The sequence below is a fragment of the Nerophis lumbriciformis genome, linkage group LG10 (genome assembly GCF_033978685.3).
Source record: "Nerophis lumbriciformis linkage group LG10, RoL_Nlum_v2.1, whole genome shotgun sequence".
NCBI classification, from domain to species: Eukaryota; Metazoa; Chordata; class Actinopteri; order Syngnathiformes; family Syngnathidae; genus Nerophis; species Nerophis lumbriciformis.
Window position 1 is genome coordinate 20,034,098 of NC_084557.2, and position 14,577 is coordinate 20,048,674.

Sequence of the window (14,577 nt, forward strand, 5' to 3'; positions counted from 1 at the left end):
AACAGGCTGAATCACTTGAGAATTTTAAATTCCATGTTATTTAAAAAAAACATTTTAAAAGTCATGTTGAATAAACATGTCACAAAACCACGTGACAAATAATGACATCAAAAACAAAACAGCCGAGCACACAAGTGTTGTATTTCTTTTATTAACAAACCGCACATTCCTTCATGCTAATTTACATGCCACTGTGACTTGTTTAAGCATGTTAGTACTTATAAGTTAGTTTGTATTGTTGTAGCATAACAAACTATGAATATTATTTCAGAACACAAGACCAAAACTTAAGTGTGCATGATAAAAACATTTAAAAAAAATGTTTTGCTTGGCAACTAGACGCCTGGCTAGTTTGACAAATGAGTGTAAACAATATTTTTATGAAAAAGTGAAGTGAAAACATATTGGACAACGTTATGAAAGATGGAACGAGACATATAAAAAGTGTCCAGATTATTAAAATATTGTGTTAAGAAAGAAGGTACCACAAAACCAATGCAGATATTTAGCAGGAAATAAATCCTATAATTAGAAACTAGAACGACACATTTACAACTGTTACTATAGAAGCGACTGAGAAAAATTGATATGAGCACAATTTTCTACACAGACACATAACAAATGTACTTATTTTGAAGACATATTTCATGCGTACCACTGTAAAAAAAAAAAAGTAATTTGATTGTACCAAGTGAACAACAGTCAACCAAATTGTGATCCTAGAATTTTCATGTGATTGAGGTACCATGTTTTGTGCAGTGAAAAGAGCTGTGCAGGCCCAACGTGTGTTAATAAGGCAAACCAAGGCTGCTGGTAAGTCAAAAAGACAGCACATTGCCGACCTGACCTGATGATGCGGACACTTTCTGTCCTACAAAGAAGTTTCCTTGGATTCTGGCACAACAGGTTTGAAGGTTAAGATCTCTGTGAAAGTGTGACCTAAAAACAACATAGAGAACAATTCATTACGCAAAACTAAGGTTCATATTTGTAGTATTGTCCCATTTGAACTGATAATGCATTCTTCTACAGATGTGTGATGTGGCCTAAAATTTATATTGCAATATATATTGCAGCCTCTTGCGATAACGATTTATATCCCCATATATTGTTTGGCGGTTATTTAAAAAATATCCAACATTTCAAAATAGCTTACAAAGCCTCCTAATTTGCTGACAACGTATGCCGTAACATATTGCATAATTTCCAGTTTGATTATTTTCTCCAAACTATTATTGATCTATTTGTTAATTTACTGTTAATACCTGGTTACTTTCTGTTGTAACATGCTTCCATCTACACTTCTGTTGAAATGTAAAAATCACTTAATTCTTCTGTTAGATACTTTACATTAGTTTTGGTCGATACTACAAATTTGGATATTGATCTAACACCAAGTAGTTACTGGGGCAAAATTGGTCATACCAATGTTCATAGTTAAAACATTTTCAGGCTGAATAAAATTATACAATTTTTGATCACAACTGTAATCCGACAAAAACACAGGATAGCGCTTTAACAATTTAAATTAAATATGTCCTTTTGTTAAACAAAATCAATAGAGAAAAATAACTAACCAAAGCAAAAACTACTATTGGCTCTTATTTCTTGAAGTTGTAAACAATAAAAACGCTAATTTATTTTGTGACAGGAAAAAAAATATATCTAATCATTGTATTACCGACTATGTACTGATACTATACTTGGTATCGTTACTGTCAATATTTGTGCTGGTCCACCCACCTGTTTACATTCAAAAGCTTTAGCTTAGCAGTTAAGTATGCTTTTTGTATCCTCCTACGGTGTGCAGTGTAGCATGTTACGCTATTATTTGTCCTGTAGCACTCCAATGATAATGGTACTTGTAAGAAACTTAGTATATTTGACAATATGGATGCGAGGATTATTAATTTAGAAGCTGCACTGGGGAGGAACATTAGATACATTGCGTTGAGCACGCCCTAATTCACTTGTCACTGTCAAATTTGCAGGACACAACTAGAATGTGTCATCAACATGCATAATCACAATATGACAATAGTATTAAACGCTCTATCGGTGGTCAAATTTATCAAATGTATATCGTCTATGTCGCACAACCCTACTGGCGTCCTTACGTTTCCACTGTTCCAAAGGCAAGTCTGTGTTGTCCTGGGAGTGATCATACAGCTGAGCCTCTGTCTCCTCCTCAGGTTCTCGAAACTCGGTAAAGTACGACAGCAAGAGGGCGTCTGCCGCCGTCACTCTGCTTTCCGGATCCAGTAATAACATGCGCTCCAGCACAGACACAGCTAAAAGAAAACAAGAGAAAGGAAATCAATGAATAGTAATGGTTATAGAGATGCTTTCCACGTTAAGGAACATCACACGGTTACATAAGCACGCACAATTCAATTTGTCCAAAAAGGAAGAGGACAAAGCAGAGCCAATTTAATCCAATCCCTTCTCCATGTCGAAGACTGACAAATGGCATGTGTTTATATTTTGTCATTAGTTTGTTTACTTCCGGTGTTTATTAAATGTCAACATTTGTGGACGGTAGAAGAAAAGATTAGACCGGAAACAATTAAACAAACAATTAGCAAATAGTAGCGGAAAGCACCCTGACAGAATATAACGTGCAGTAAAATAAAATAAAAGAAAGTGAGAAAAAATCAGATTGAAAAGTACACACCTTGTGGTTTGGCAGTAGCAAACACCTTCTGAAGGTCTTTTTTTTCTACTTTTTGAAGACCTTTGATGTAGCTTTTGGCCTTAAAAATAAAAAATCCACATATTTAAATTCGAAGAAAAGTCAAAATAGATATGCACATAGAACCATAACGATCCATTTTAGTAAAGCCTTCATCATAAAATGTAACAGAATAGAAAAAACTGGCACCAATTGTGCTATGAAATAACTCACATCTTCCGATTCTAGTTTTGCTACAAATTCCTGAGAGGGTGTTCCTGTGATTTTCATGATCTCAGTCAGCTGATCAAGGTCTAATAAGAAGAGGTCAAGGAGTCAAAGATGATGCATATATTTCAAAACTGAAGCCTGAATGAAAACAATAGTTTAAATCACCCTGTATAACAAAATCATGCACATGTTGAGGATGAACAATGAACGAAAACGAGTGTGTGAAATAATAAAAGGATACGGTCATTGCCTTTAAAAAGAGGTTTTCCTTGAAGCATCTCTGCCATGATGCAGCCTACTGACCAAATATCCACTGAGGAAGAAGCACAAAAGACGTCATTGTTGACAGCCAGTTCACACTTCATTCAAAATAGGTAACAGCGCACTCTAGTGGACAATACTAAATATTACAAGGGAACATTTTCACCCAGGCAAACTAATGTTGCAAGGTGATAAAACAAACAACATATTTGTTTCCACAACTATACATTTGTTAATGCATAATGCCCAATGTTTATTATAATAATATTAATACAATACGGAAATGAATACTAATTGCAACATACAATTCCAATGTGTGCATTCCATTATTTTTGCAGGACAAATGGTATTATATTATGTACTATACACTGGATTATGATTGTATGTTTGTTTAATAAGATCCCCAATAGCTGCTGCTATTCTTCCTGGGGTGTAAAATTTCACAATACTTTGATACATGTACAACATTAAGGCAAAATGGAATACACACATTCATAATTGCCAAATAAACCAACAGCAAGTATCGTATAGCAGGTGTAGGATCACATAATAGCCATAGAAAATAATATTATTTACAAAACAAAAAGGTACAAATTATTTGCACGCAATCTAGTTAGAAACCAAAATTAGACACACAAAAAAAGAAAACTATAAATATTATTGTGTAAATCTATAAAAGTCTTAGTTTTTTACAAAAAGTTACTAAATTCATGCCCAATAACTACTGAGGAAAATATGTTAATAAGTTAAATACTAAATTCCAAATATAATATTTTAATTGTTTACTGCTTCCTGCGTTTTATCAACTCAATTATTAGACATAGGCAACAGTTTATTCCATGCTATTAATTTAAAACATTTCACACTTGTTAGATAAATAAAATGTGGTAAATGTTGCGATGTTACAAAATATATATATGATATACATATTATCTATACTTTTTTGATGTGCAATTACACCAAAAAGTACAACAAAGATGTGCACTGTTTTTGGTCTTACAAGTAAATTTTACTTGATTAATGGACTTACTACAGCGCAGATATAAGTAGGTGACTCCCAAAAACGCTGTAGAATCAGTGGATGACAAAATGCAGCGATGAAAATGCTTTGAGAACATACAGTAGCTGTCCTGACAAGAATTTACTTGCCAAATACTCTCTTCACTTACATACAAGTTCACGCCTGTTAACTGAAGGTTTCACATTTTTTTTGTCAACTATCTGGCAGTCTTGAGTTTGCACATATATACAGTGGGGCAAAAAAGTATTTAGTCAGCCACCGATTGTGCAAGTTCTCCCACTTAAAATGATGACAGAGGTCTGTAATTTTCATCATAGGTACACTTCAACTGTGAGAGACAGAATGTGAAAAAAAAATCCAGGAATTCACATTGTAGGAATTTTTAAGAATTTATTTGTAAATTATGGTGGAAAATAAGTATTTGGTCACTTCAAACAAGGAAGATCTCTGGCTCTCACAGACCTTTAACTTCTTCTTTAAGAAGCTCTTCTGTCCTCCACTCGTTACCTGTATTAATGGCACCTGTTTGAACTCGCTATCTGTATAAAAGACACCTGTCCACAGCCTCAAACAGTCAGACTCCAAACTCCACTATGGCCAAGACCAAAGAGCTGTCGAAGGACACCAGGAATAGAATTGTAGACCTGCACCAGACTGTGAAGAGTGAATCTACAATAGGCAAGCAGCTTGGTGTGAAAAAATCAACTGTGGGAGCAATTATCAGAAAATGCAAGACATACAAGACCACTGATAATCTCCCTCGATCTGGGGCTCCACGCAAGATCTCATCCCGTGGGGTCAAAATGATCATCAGAACGATGAGCAAAAATCCCAGAACCACACGGGGGGACCTGGTGAATGATCTGCAGAGAGCTGGGACCAAAGTAACAAAGGCTACCATCAGTAACACACTACGCCGACAGGGAATCAAATCCTGCAGTGCCAGACGTGTCCCCCTGCTTAAGCCAGTGCATGTCCAGGCCCGTCTGAAGTTTGCCAGAGAGCACATGGATGATACAGCAGAGGATTGGGAGAATGTCATGTGGTCAGATGAAACCAAAATAGAACTTTTTGGTATAAACTCAACTCGTCGTGTTTGGAGGAAGAAGAATACTGAGTTGCATCCCAAGAACACCATACCTACTGTGAAGCATGGGGGTGGAAACATCATGCTTTGGGGCTGTTTTTCTGCTAAGGGGACAGGCCGACTGAACCGTGTTAAGAAAAGAATGAACGGGGCCATGTATCGTGAGATTTTGAGCCAAAACCTCCTTCCATCAGTGAGAGCTTTGAAGATGAAACGTGGCTGGGTCTTCCAGCATGACAATGATCCCAAACACACCGCCCGGGCAACGAAGGAGTGGCTCCGTAAGAAGCATTTGAAAGTCCTGGAGTGGCCTAGCCAGTCTCCAGACCTCAACCCCATAGAAAATCTGTGGAGGGAGTTGAAAGTCTGTGTTGCTCTGCGACAGCCCCAAAACATCACTACTCTCGAGAAGATCTGCATGGAGGAATGGGCCAAAATACCAGCTACTGTGTGTGCAAAAATGGTCTGTTATTGCCAACAAAGGTTATATTACAAAGTATTGAGTTGAATTTTTGTTATTGACCAAATACTTATTTGCCACCATAATTTACAAATAAATTCTTTAAAAATCCTACAATGTGAATTCCTGGATTTTTTTTCACATTCTGTCTCTCACAGTTGAAGTGTACCTATGATGAAAATTACACACCTCTGTCATCATTTTAAGTGGGAGAACTTGCACAATCGGTGGCTGACTAAGTACTTTTTTGCCCCACTGTATGTATGACAAAAACAGGGTTTCTCTTGACAACAAGATATCTATTACCAGTCTGGGTGTAGTGCATCCAGCTCAAGATGACCTCTGGTGCTCGGTACCACCGAGTCACCACGTACCCGGTCATCTCACTGTCTGCCTGCCGGGCCAAACCAAAGTCCAATATCTGACAGGACAAGACAAAGTAAATCACAACAAGGTCATCGTGACATCAGGATACATTTTGTCAGCGACAAAAACTCCACTCCAGTCATGTTGGTAATTGTTTAATTTATTTCAAACATGCTTTAAAGGGGAACATTATCACCAGACCTATGTAAGCGTCAATATATACCTTGATGTTGCAGAAAAAAGACCATATATTTTTTTAACCGATTTCCGAACTCTAAATGGGTGAATTTTGGCGAATTAAACGCCTTTCTAATATTCGCTCTCGGAGCGATGACGTCACAACGTGACATCACATCGGGAAGCAATCCGCCATTTTCTCAAACACCGAGTAAAAACAGCTCTGTTATTTTCCGTTTTTTCGACTGTTTTCCGTACCTTGGAGACATCATGCCTCGTCGGTGTGTTGTCGGAGGGTGTAACAACACGAACAGGGACGGATTCAAGTTGCACCAGTGGCCCAAAGATGCGAAAGTGGCAAGAAATTGGACGTTTGTTCCGCACACTTTACCGACGAAAGCTATGCTACGACAGAGATGGCAAGAATGTGTGGATATCCTGAGACACTCAAAGCAGATGCATTTCCAACGATAAAGTAAAAGAAATCTGCCGCCAGACACCCATTGAATCTGCCGGAGTGTTTGAGCAATTCTGGGGACAAAGGACCTCGGTAGCACGGCAAGCAATGGCGGCAGTTTGTTCCCGCAGACGAGCGAGCTAAACCCCCTGGATGTCTTGGCTCACATCAACTCCAAAACTGGACAGATCAGCTTTCAGGAAAAGAGAGCGGATGAGGGAATGTCTACAGAATATATTAATTAATGAAAATTGGGCTGTCTGCACTCTCAGAGTGCATGTTGTTGCCAAATGTATTTCATATGCTGTAAACCTAGTTCATAGTTCTTAGTTTCCTTTAATGCCAAACAAACACATACCAATCGTTGGTTAGAAGGCGATCGCCGAATTCGTCCTCGCTTTCTCCCGTGTCGCTGGCTGTCGTGTCGTTTTCGTCGGTTTCGCTTGCATACGGTTTAAACCGATATACTCAATAGCTTCAGTTTCTTCTTCAATTTCGTTTTCGCTACCTGCCTCCACACTACAACCATCCGTTTCAATACATGCGTAATCTGTTGAATCGCTTAAGCCGCTGAAATCCGAGTCTGAATCCGAGCTAATGTGGCTATAGCTTGCTGTTCTTTCCGCCATGTTTGTTTGTGTTGGCTTCACTATGTGACGTCACAGGAAAATGGACGGGTGTTTAAAACGATGGTTAAAATCAGGCACTTTGAAGCTTATTTTAGGGATATTGCGTGATGGGTAAAATTTTGAAAAAAAACTTCGAAAAATATAATAAGCCATTGGGAACTGATTTTTAATGGTTTTAACCATTCTGAAATTGTGATGATGTTCTCCTTCAAGGAAGCCAAGCTTATTTTATCCTACCCATTTTTCAGCAATTATTTATAGTTTGGCTTGATTGTTAATATAAAATGGCAATGATATCGGTCCAATATCAGCAAAAAATATATTGGCTGGCTTTGATATAAGCTGCAATACAGGCGTTCCTGCAGTCAGAATCAGAATCAGCTTTATTGTCATTACGCAGGGTAACGAGATTGAGGACGCAGGGTAACGAGATTGAGGAGTGTGTTTACTTGTACAAAGCGAGACAGCCAGTTAACATCTAAATGCCCTTCAATAAGCACATAAACTTGGTCTTTTCTTGTATTTTAGTCAAGTCATTTATAACAGGTAAACATGATAGGCTATAAGCACGTCCGACTGGCAGGAGGCCACGGGGAAGACCCAGGACACGCTGGAAAGACAATGTCTCCCCCGGATGGCCTGGGATCCCCCTGGAGGAGATGGACGAAGAGGCTGGGGAGAGGGAAGTCTGGGCTTCGCAGCTTAAGCTGCTCCCCCCGCGACCAGACCTCGGATAAGGGGAGGAAGATGGATGGATGGATGATTTGTGCTGATATTGTATCGGTATAAGCCAATACTCTAGGCTCCAATATCCGTATCGGAAGAGACAAAGGTGCGTCGGAACACCCCTAGTGATGTCAATAGTAAGATGAATGACTTGAATAGTAACATGAACATGAATAATAATATTGTTGGTCTATACACAATAAATACATCAAATAAAAATAATCACCTAATTTATTTTACATTGTTCAGAAAGGCTGCCTGCTCTGTGAATTACTATCAAAGTGGAGGTGCATATTTATTTTTGTGGCTATAATGGAAAAAGGTCACTGACAAGTAAATGTAGTTTTAACATGTTTTTTTTTTTTTTTGAGTTTTACTACAACATTGCTTGTGTTTGGGTTATGAGACAGGAATTGTGTGTGACTGTACCTTGAGCTCACAGTCTTGGTTAATGGCTAGGTTTCCTGGTTTGAGGTCCTGCAAAAAAAAAAAGTTTAAATAAGGCACTGAAGCAAACAAGTTGAATCAGAGTTAAGAAATGGCTGTTGGGATAGGACATGTGTGGATTAGATAACATTCAGGACAACTAAATGCAACTTACCCTGTGAATGATGCCAGCAGAATGAATATACTGTAATAAAATAAGATAAAAGAAGATATGAAGAACAATTACAGGTATACAACAAGAGGTACAATGACAGTTATTCACCTTTAGCCCTTTGAGAATCTGATAGACTAAATACTGGATTTTTTCTTCAGACAGCCTCTGCAGCTTCATCAGCTTGCCCAGGTCTGTTCCCATGTACGGCATCACCAGATAACTTGAGGGTAAAAGGGTGCATTTTGAGTGTGAACTGAACAGCAACTTACCATACACACAAGCAGCATTTTTTACACCTACAAATCGTTAAACTTGTCCAAAGAGAGGTCTGCAGTAAACACATCTAATAGACCAATCACCTGCAACAGAGAAACACAAACAGCATCATTATGTATAAGCGTGTTATATTTTAAAAGAGTACAATAGAAAAGGGAATTGTCCTTCTTACATTTTCATGTTTCATGTGTTTGAGGAGCCTGAGCTCCCGGTAGGCTCGTTTGGCAAACAGATCCGACTGAAAAGGTCGATATAGTTTCTTGATGGCCACTTTGTTTCTGGTTCTGAAGTCCACTGCTGAGCTGCGAGGAGAAAATGCATCACAGCTTTACTTCTTTGAAGAAAAAAAATGATTGGTACAAACAACAATTTTGAAGAACTATCAATGTGTTTAATGGAGTAATAAACATTGGCATTCAGAAAGTCCCAATATAATGTGTTCATAGGCAAGGAGGTAACAGATCGCCAAAGCTATTCAGTGATGAAAAAAAGAAAGAATTTAAAAAAAAGTGTAAAATCAAGTAGGGTGGCCAAATTTAACACGTGGGATTAATCACAAAAATGATCACATCATGTATAAACGCAGATTAATCACACAGTTAATCACGTGAGTTATTAAACGGTTGGTGATCAGGTCAAAGCATACATCAGTGAAAAGATGAGTGAGGAGACTAACTGTTGTGCTTCCTGGCAAATTCTGCATCAAAATGCAGCCAGACAGGAGTTTAGACAAAACTCTAATACAGAGTTTAGAGAAAATAAATGATGTGCATTCAAATAAACATTTAAAAAATGTTCTGAATACTGGGGTCTTTTTTAAACATAAATGACTTAAGTAGTTACTATGATTAATTGCAATTAATCAAAATGTATGTGTGATTAATAAATGATAATAATAATAATAAATAATTGTTTGACAACATTAAATCAATATATTAAATAATAGAAATACATGAAAAATAAATACTGTAGATGAAATATAAATTATTAAATAGCAGACAACATTGAGGACATTTATCAAATTGGATCCACTGCAAGAAATCTGCTTAAATATAATCATTGTTACTTCTGAGAGTTATTAATTTCACAACATATAATTGACCTTTAACAATAAACAATATTACAGAACATACACCCAACGATTTTAGCCAGGAACACCAACCTGCCAACTGCTTCATTATGCTGTGTGACAGGCTTTCTTCTGAAAAAAAAAAACCTTTAAAAAAGTCATTAATTATAGTTACTCGTTACTTTACAAAAATGTAATTGAATTTTTCCCTTAACGAGGCATCTCCTCCTAACTATACGAACAAGAAAGTTTGATCATATTACGCCTATACTGGCTCACCTGCACTGGCTTCCTGTGCACTTAAGATGCGACTTTAAGGTTTTACTACTTACGTATAAAATACTAAACGGTCTAGCTCCATCCTATCTTGCTGATTGCATTGTACCACATGTTCCGGCCAGAAATCTGCGTTTTAAGAACTCCGGCTTATTAGCGATTCCCAGAGCCCCAAAAAAGTCTGCGGGCTATAGAGTGTTTTCTATTCGGGCTCCAGTACTATGGAATGCCCTCCCGGTAGTTAGAGATGCCACCTCAGTAGAAGCATTTAAGTCCCATCTTAAAACTCATTTGTATACTCTAGCCTTTAAATAGACCCCCCTTTTAGACCAGTTGATCTGCCGTCTCTTTTCTGCTCCGCCCCCCTCTCCTGCGTGGAGAGGTTATTAGGTGACCACAGATGATTCGCTTGCTGTTCAAAGTCGGGACCCGGGGTGGACCACTCATCTGTGCATCAGTTGGGGTCGTCTCTGCGCTGCTGACCTGTCTCCACTCAAGATGATCCCCTGCTGGCCCCACTATGGACTGGACTCTCACACTATTAACTAGATCCACTCGACGTCCATTGCACCGGTCGCCTGGTGGGGTTTCTGCGGTCCCCTTCAAGGTTTCTCAATGTATCCCATTGGGTTGAGTTTTTTCTTGCCCTAATGTGGGATCTGAGCCAAGGATGTCGTTGTGGCTTGTGCAGCCCTTTGAGACACTTGTGATTAAGGGCTATATAAATAAGCTTTGATTGATTGATTGAAACTTTGAATTACTAACTAAATTACTCTTTAATAAATGTAATTAATTACTACGGAAATTAATGTGTTACTTAAAAAAAACCTTCAAATATCTGGCATACATGCAGTTAAGATGAGTTTCAGTGTGTGCTTGTGCCTTTTAAAAGGCGGTGCATGTTGCCTAGTGACGTGTGACGTCATCGAGCCACTCAGGAGTCTGAGTTTGAGCTGTGTTTGTCGGCAGCTCTTTTGGATCTTTCACTGCTTCGTGTTACCTCTGCTTAATAAAAGGATCGAATGTGCTTCCATGGCTGTATGTTCTTGTCAACAAACAGCATATTGTTTGAATAGCAAGTTTGTTGTTCAATATTCCCTCCGACCCTCACAGTTACTAGCGCCAATTAAGAGCGTTTGTGTCAAGTGGTGGTGAAAAAAAACATTGTCTTTTACTGACCAGTTCCTTCAACTAAGATCTAGTTGCATCAATGTTGAACACTGAGTGTGTGAGCGAGGAGGAGCAGTCCCGCTCCCCTCTGTGCATGGCACAGGTGGGGTGGTGTGGGAGGATACACACAGCGCTCAGCGCAAGTGATCAATAATTTGGTTATAGTTTAAATTTATTTCAAACATGCTGCAGAGATGGGCGAAAATTTTACTGTAGTACAAATTTGGATGGATTTATTTTAGGCGCAAAATGCGACAAAAAGGTTGAAATCCCTTTTTGCACATGTGCAACAGTTGTAGTTTTTTTTTTTAAGTCACACGGTCTATTTTTAGGCGCATTTGCGAGTAAATTTGTCGCACCGTACAGCACTTCTAAGACAACATATTAGAAACATCTGTAAGTATGATGCAGCCTACAATAATAATATAAACTAATAGTAATATGACATTGTCCATCTCAATCTAGTGATACACCAAAGAATCACTCAATTAAATATTCAAACACAGTGTTACTGTTCAAACCAGGGGTCCCCAAAACTTTTGAATCGGGGGGCCGCATTGGTTTAAAACAATTTGGCCGGTGGCCATATATATATATATATATATATATATATATATATATATATATATATACATACATATATAAAATGCACGTGCGGCTCTTTCAGTCAATTAGTGAATGAATGAATGTATACATATATATACATATTAGGGGTGTGGGAAAAAATCGATTGGAATTCGAATCGCGATTCTCACGTTATGCGATTCAGAATTGATTCTCATTTTTAAAAAAAAAAAAAATTTTTTAATTGATTTAAAACATTTTTTTTTTTATTAATCAATCCAACAAAATAATACACAGCAATACCATAACAATGCAATCCAATTCCAAAACCAAACCTGACCCAGCAAAACTCAGAACAGCAATAAACAGCATTTGAGAGGAGACACAAACACGACACAGAACAAACCAAAAGTAGTGAAACAAAAATGAATATTATCAACAACAGTATCAATATTAGTTACAATTTCAACATAGCAGTGATTAAAAATCCCTCATTGATATTATCATTAGACATTTATATATATATAAAAAAAAAAAAGAACAATAGTGTCACATTGTATAAAAATGCATTTTTATACAATATGATTTGCCTGAGCGGCTAGGAGACACCGAGAGTAACAAGCGGTAAAAAATGGATCAGAAAGGACAGATTTAAAAAAAAAAAAAAAAAAAAAAAAATAATTAAAAAAAAATATATATATATATATATATATATATATATATATATATATTTTAACTTGGGACTTCCCGCGGGCCGGATTTTGGACGCTGGCTGGCCGTAGTTTGGGGACCCCTGGCTCAAACTGTATCCAATGTTACTGTGGCCAAATGAATACTTAGACCTACTATGCTACTGTATTTTAATATTGGTCATTATGGTGGTAGTTGGAGAGCCACATCTTTTCTGAGGTGGTGCTTGGTGAAAAAAAGTTTGAGAACTGGTCAACTGAGCTTGGAAAAAATGTGATTTTCCAAAAAAAAATCTCCATTATATCATGTACATGTATGTGTATATTCATGAGTCAGAAATGACATATAATATACAGCAAACAAACAAGATATACTAATTTTGTGAGACTTGTTTGTTATTGTCTGAGTAAGCCCCGCCCACTGGGGTAAATGATTGACAACAAATCTGCGAGAATCAACGGACAGTTCTAAAGGAAGACGCCAATAGAATTGAACGAAACAATTGTACATTGTGTATGTGTGACAAAATTTATATATATACACATATATATATATATATATATATATATACACACACACACACACACACACTTATATATATATATACATATATATATATACATATATATATATATATATATATATATATATATATATATATACACACACACACATATATATATATATATATACATACACATATAAATGTGTGAAGATACACAAGCTGTCCTTTGTTAAAACACGACACAATTGGGTTGCCAGGCTGAATGTATAGCGCCATCTGTCCCTCCCTACGACCCTTTGTTAACATGGCACTCCACACAAAAGCCTTTAAATTGACTTTTTTTGATCGATTTTGGCCACTTTTGTTTACATTTTACTCACCACACAGTGCCGTAAGCTCCCGTCCCCACCTGCTTCAGCTCGCGGTACCTGTCTGGTACTTCCCATAATGTTTTGTTGATTTCCCGACGATAATAGCCCGGTCTTACACGGTTGGTCATGTTTGTTTGCGATTAAAAAATGGATTTCTTCTTCTTCCGAGGTTCAGTCTTTTTAGAAAGCTACACGTCCATGGTTCCAGCCTTCATTGCGCCTTGGTGGGGATGTGTGTGTGAGGCAGGACGCACCCTAAAGTCGACCAAACCACTTCCGTCCCGACTCCTCCTGTATGTTTGAACGGTGGCTGCTAGCAAAGGTGAGACACCTGGAATGTGTAACGTGACACGGGACTAGTTCGTTGCGTTGCCAGATGGGAAATGACAAATTATCGTACCATAAACGTAAACACGATCATATTTTTCGGAAAAGTGACGTACATACCCGATTTAAACTAGCTCAGTGCCACGTGATAAAACATAACGTCACCACAGACCTTGTATGGTTTAACTTATATTGCATTTCGAAGGAAAAAACTGCCACGGGCAGATCAGCGCATCTACCTGGCTGTAAAGGGGCACATTTCTTTTTTAGGAATCAAATTGCTACATTGTGGGGTGCTTTATTATTTTAATTATTTTCAAAGCCAAACAGAACATACGAGACATTAAGTCTTTTTTTTAAACCGTGAAATCATTTGACTCTTTAAAAAAAAAAAAAAAAAAATCTCATTAAACTTCAGTGTTAACTTAAGCCAAAATATCAAATATATGTTTTGTTTTTTAATATTCACAATTTTGAAGGCCGTTTGATAAGATAATGTCACAGGTTTAAATTGGTAAAATAGCTAATCTTATGCAAATGTATACGAATTGACAACTGTGACATTTGATTAAAAGGCCTTCATAAAGGATATGAATAATTACATTTGGTATTTTTCTTTAGGGATGAAGTTGATTGAGAGAT

The 14,577-nt window shown here is 37.4% G+C and overlaps 1 protein-coding gene across 1 annotated transcript; it reads right to left on the bottom strand.

Annotated features, from left to right (window-relative positions):
- Positions 1 to 464: 464 nt before the first annotated feature.
- Positions 465 to 14,069, bottom strand: mapk12a (mitogen-activated protein kinase 12a). Its single transcript, XM_061970103.2, has 12 exons — positions 13,618 to 14,069; positions 9,136 to 9,265; positions 8,988 to 9,046; positions 8,796 to 8,907; positions 8,688 to 8,717; positions 8,516 to 8,563; positions 6,038 to 6,152; positions 3,144 to 3,215; positions 2,906 to 2,985; positions 2,675 to 2,753; positions 2,118 to 2,291; positions 465 to 939 (listed from the first exon to the last, which is right to left on the bottom strand). The coding sequence occupies exons 1-12, from the start codon at positions 13,734 to 13,736 to the stop codon at positions 872 to 874; spliced, it is 1,086 nt and encodes a 361-aa protein (XP_061826087.1). The 5' UTR covers positions 13,737 to 14,069; the 3' UTR covers positions 465 to 871.
- Positions 14,070 to 14,577: the final 508 nt, after the last annotated feature.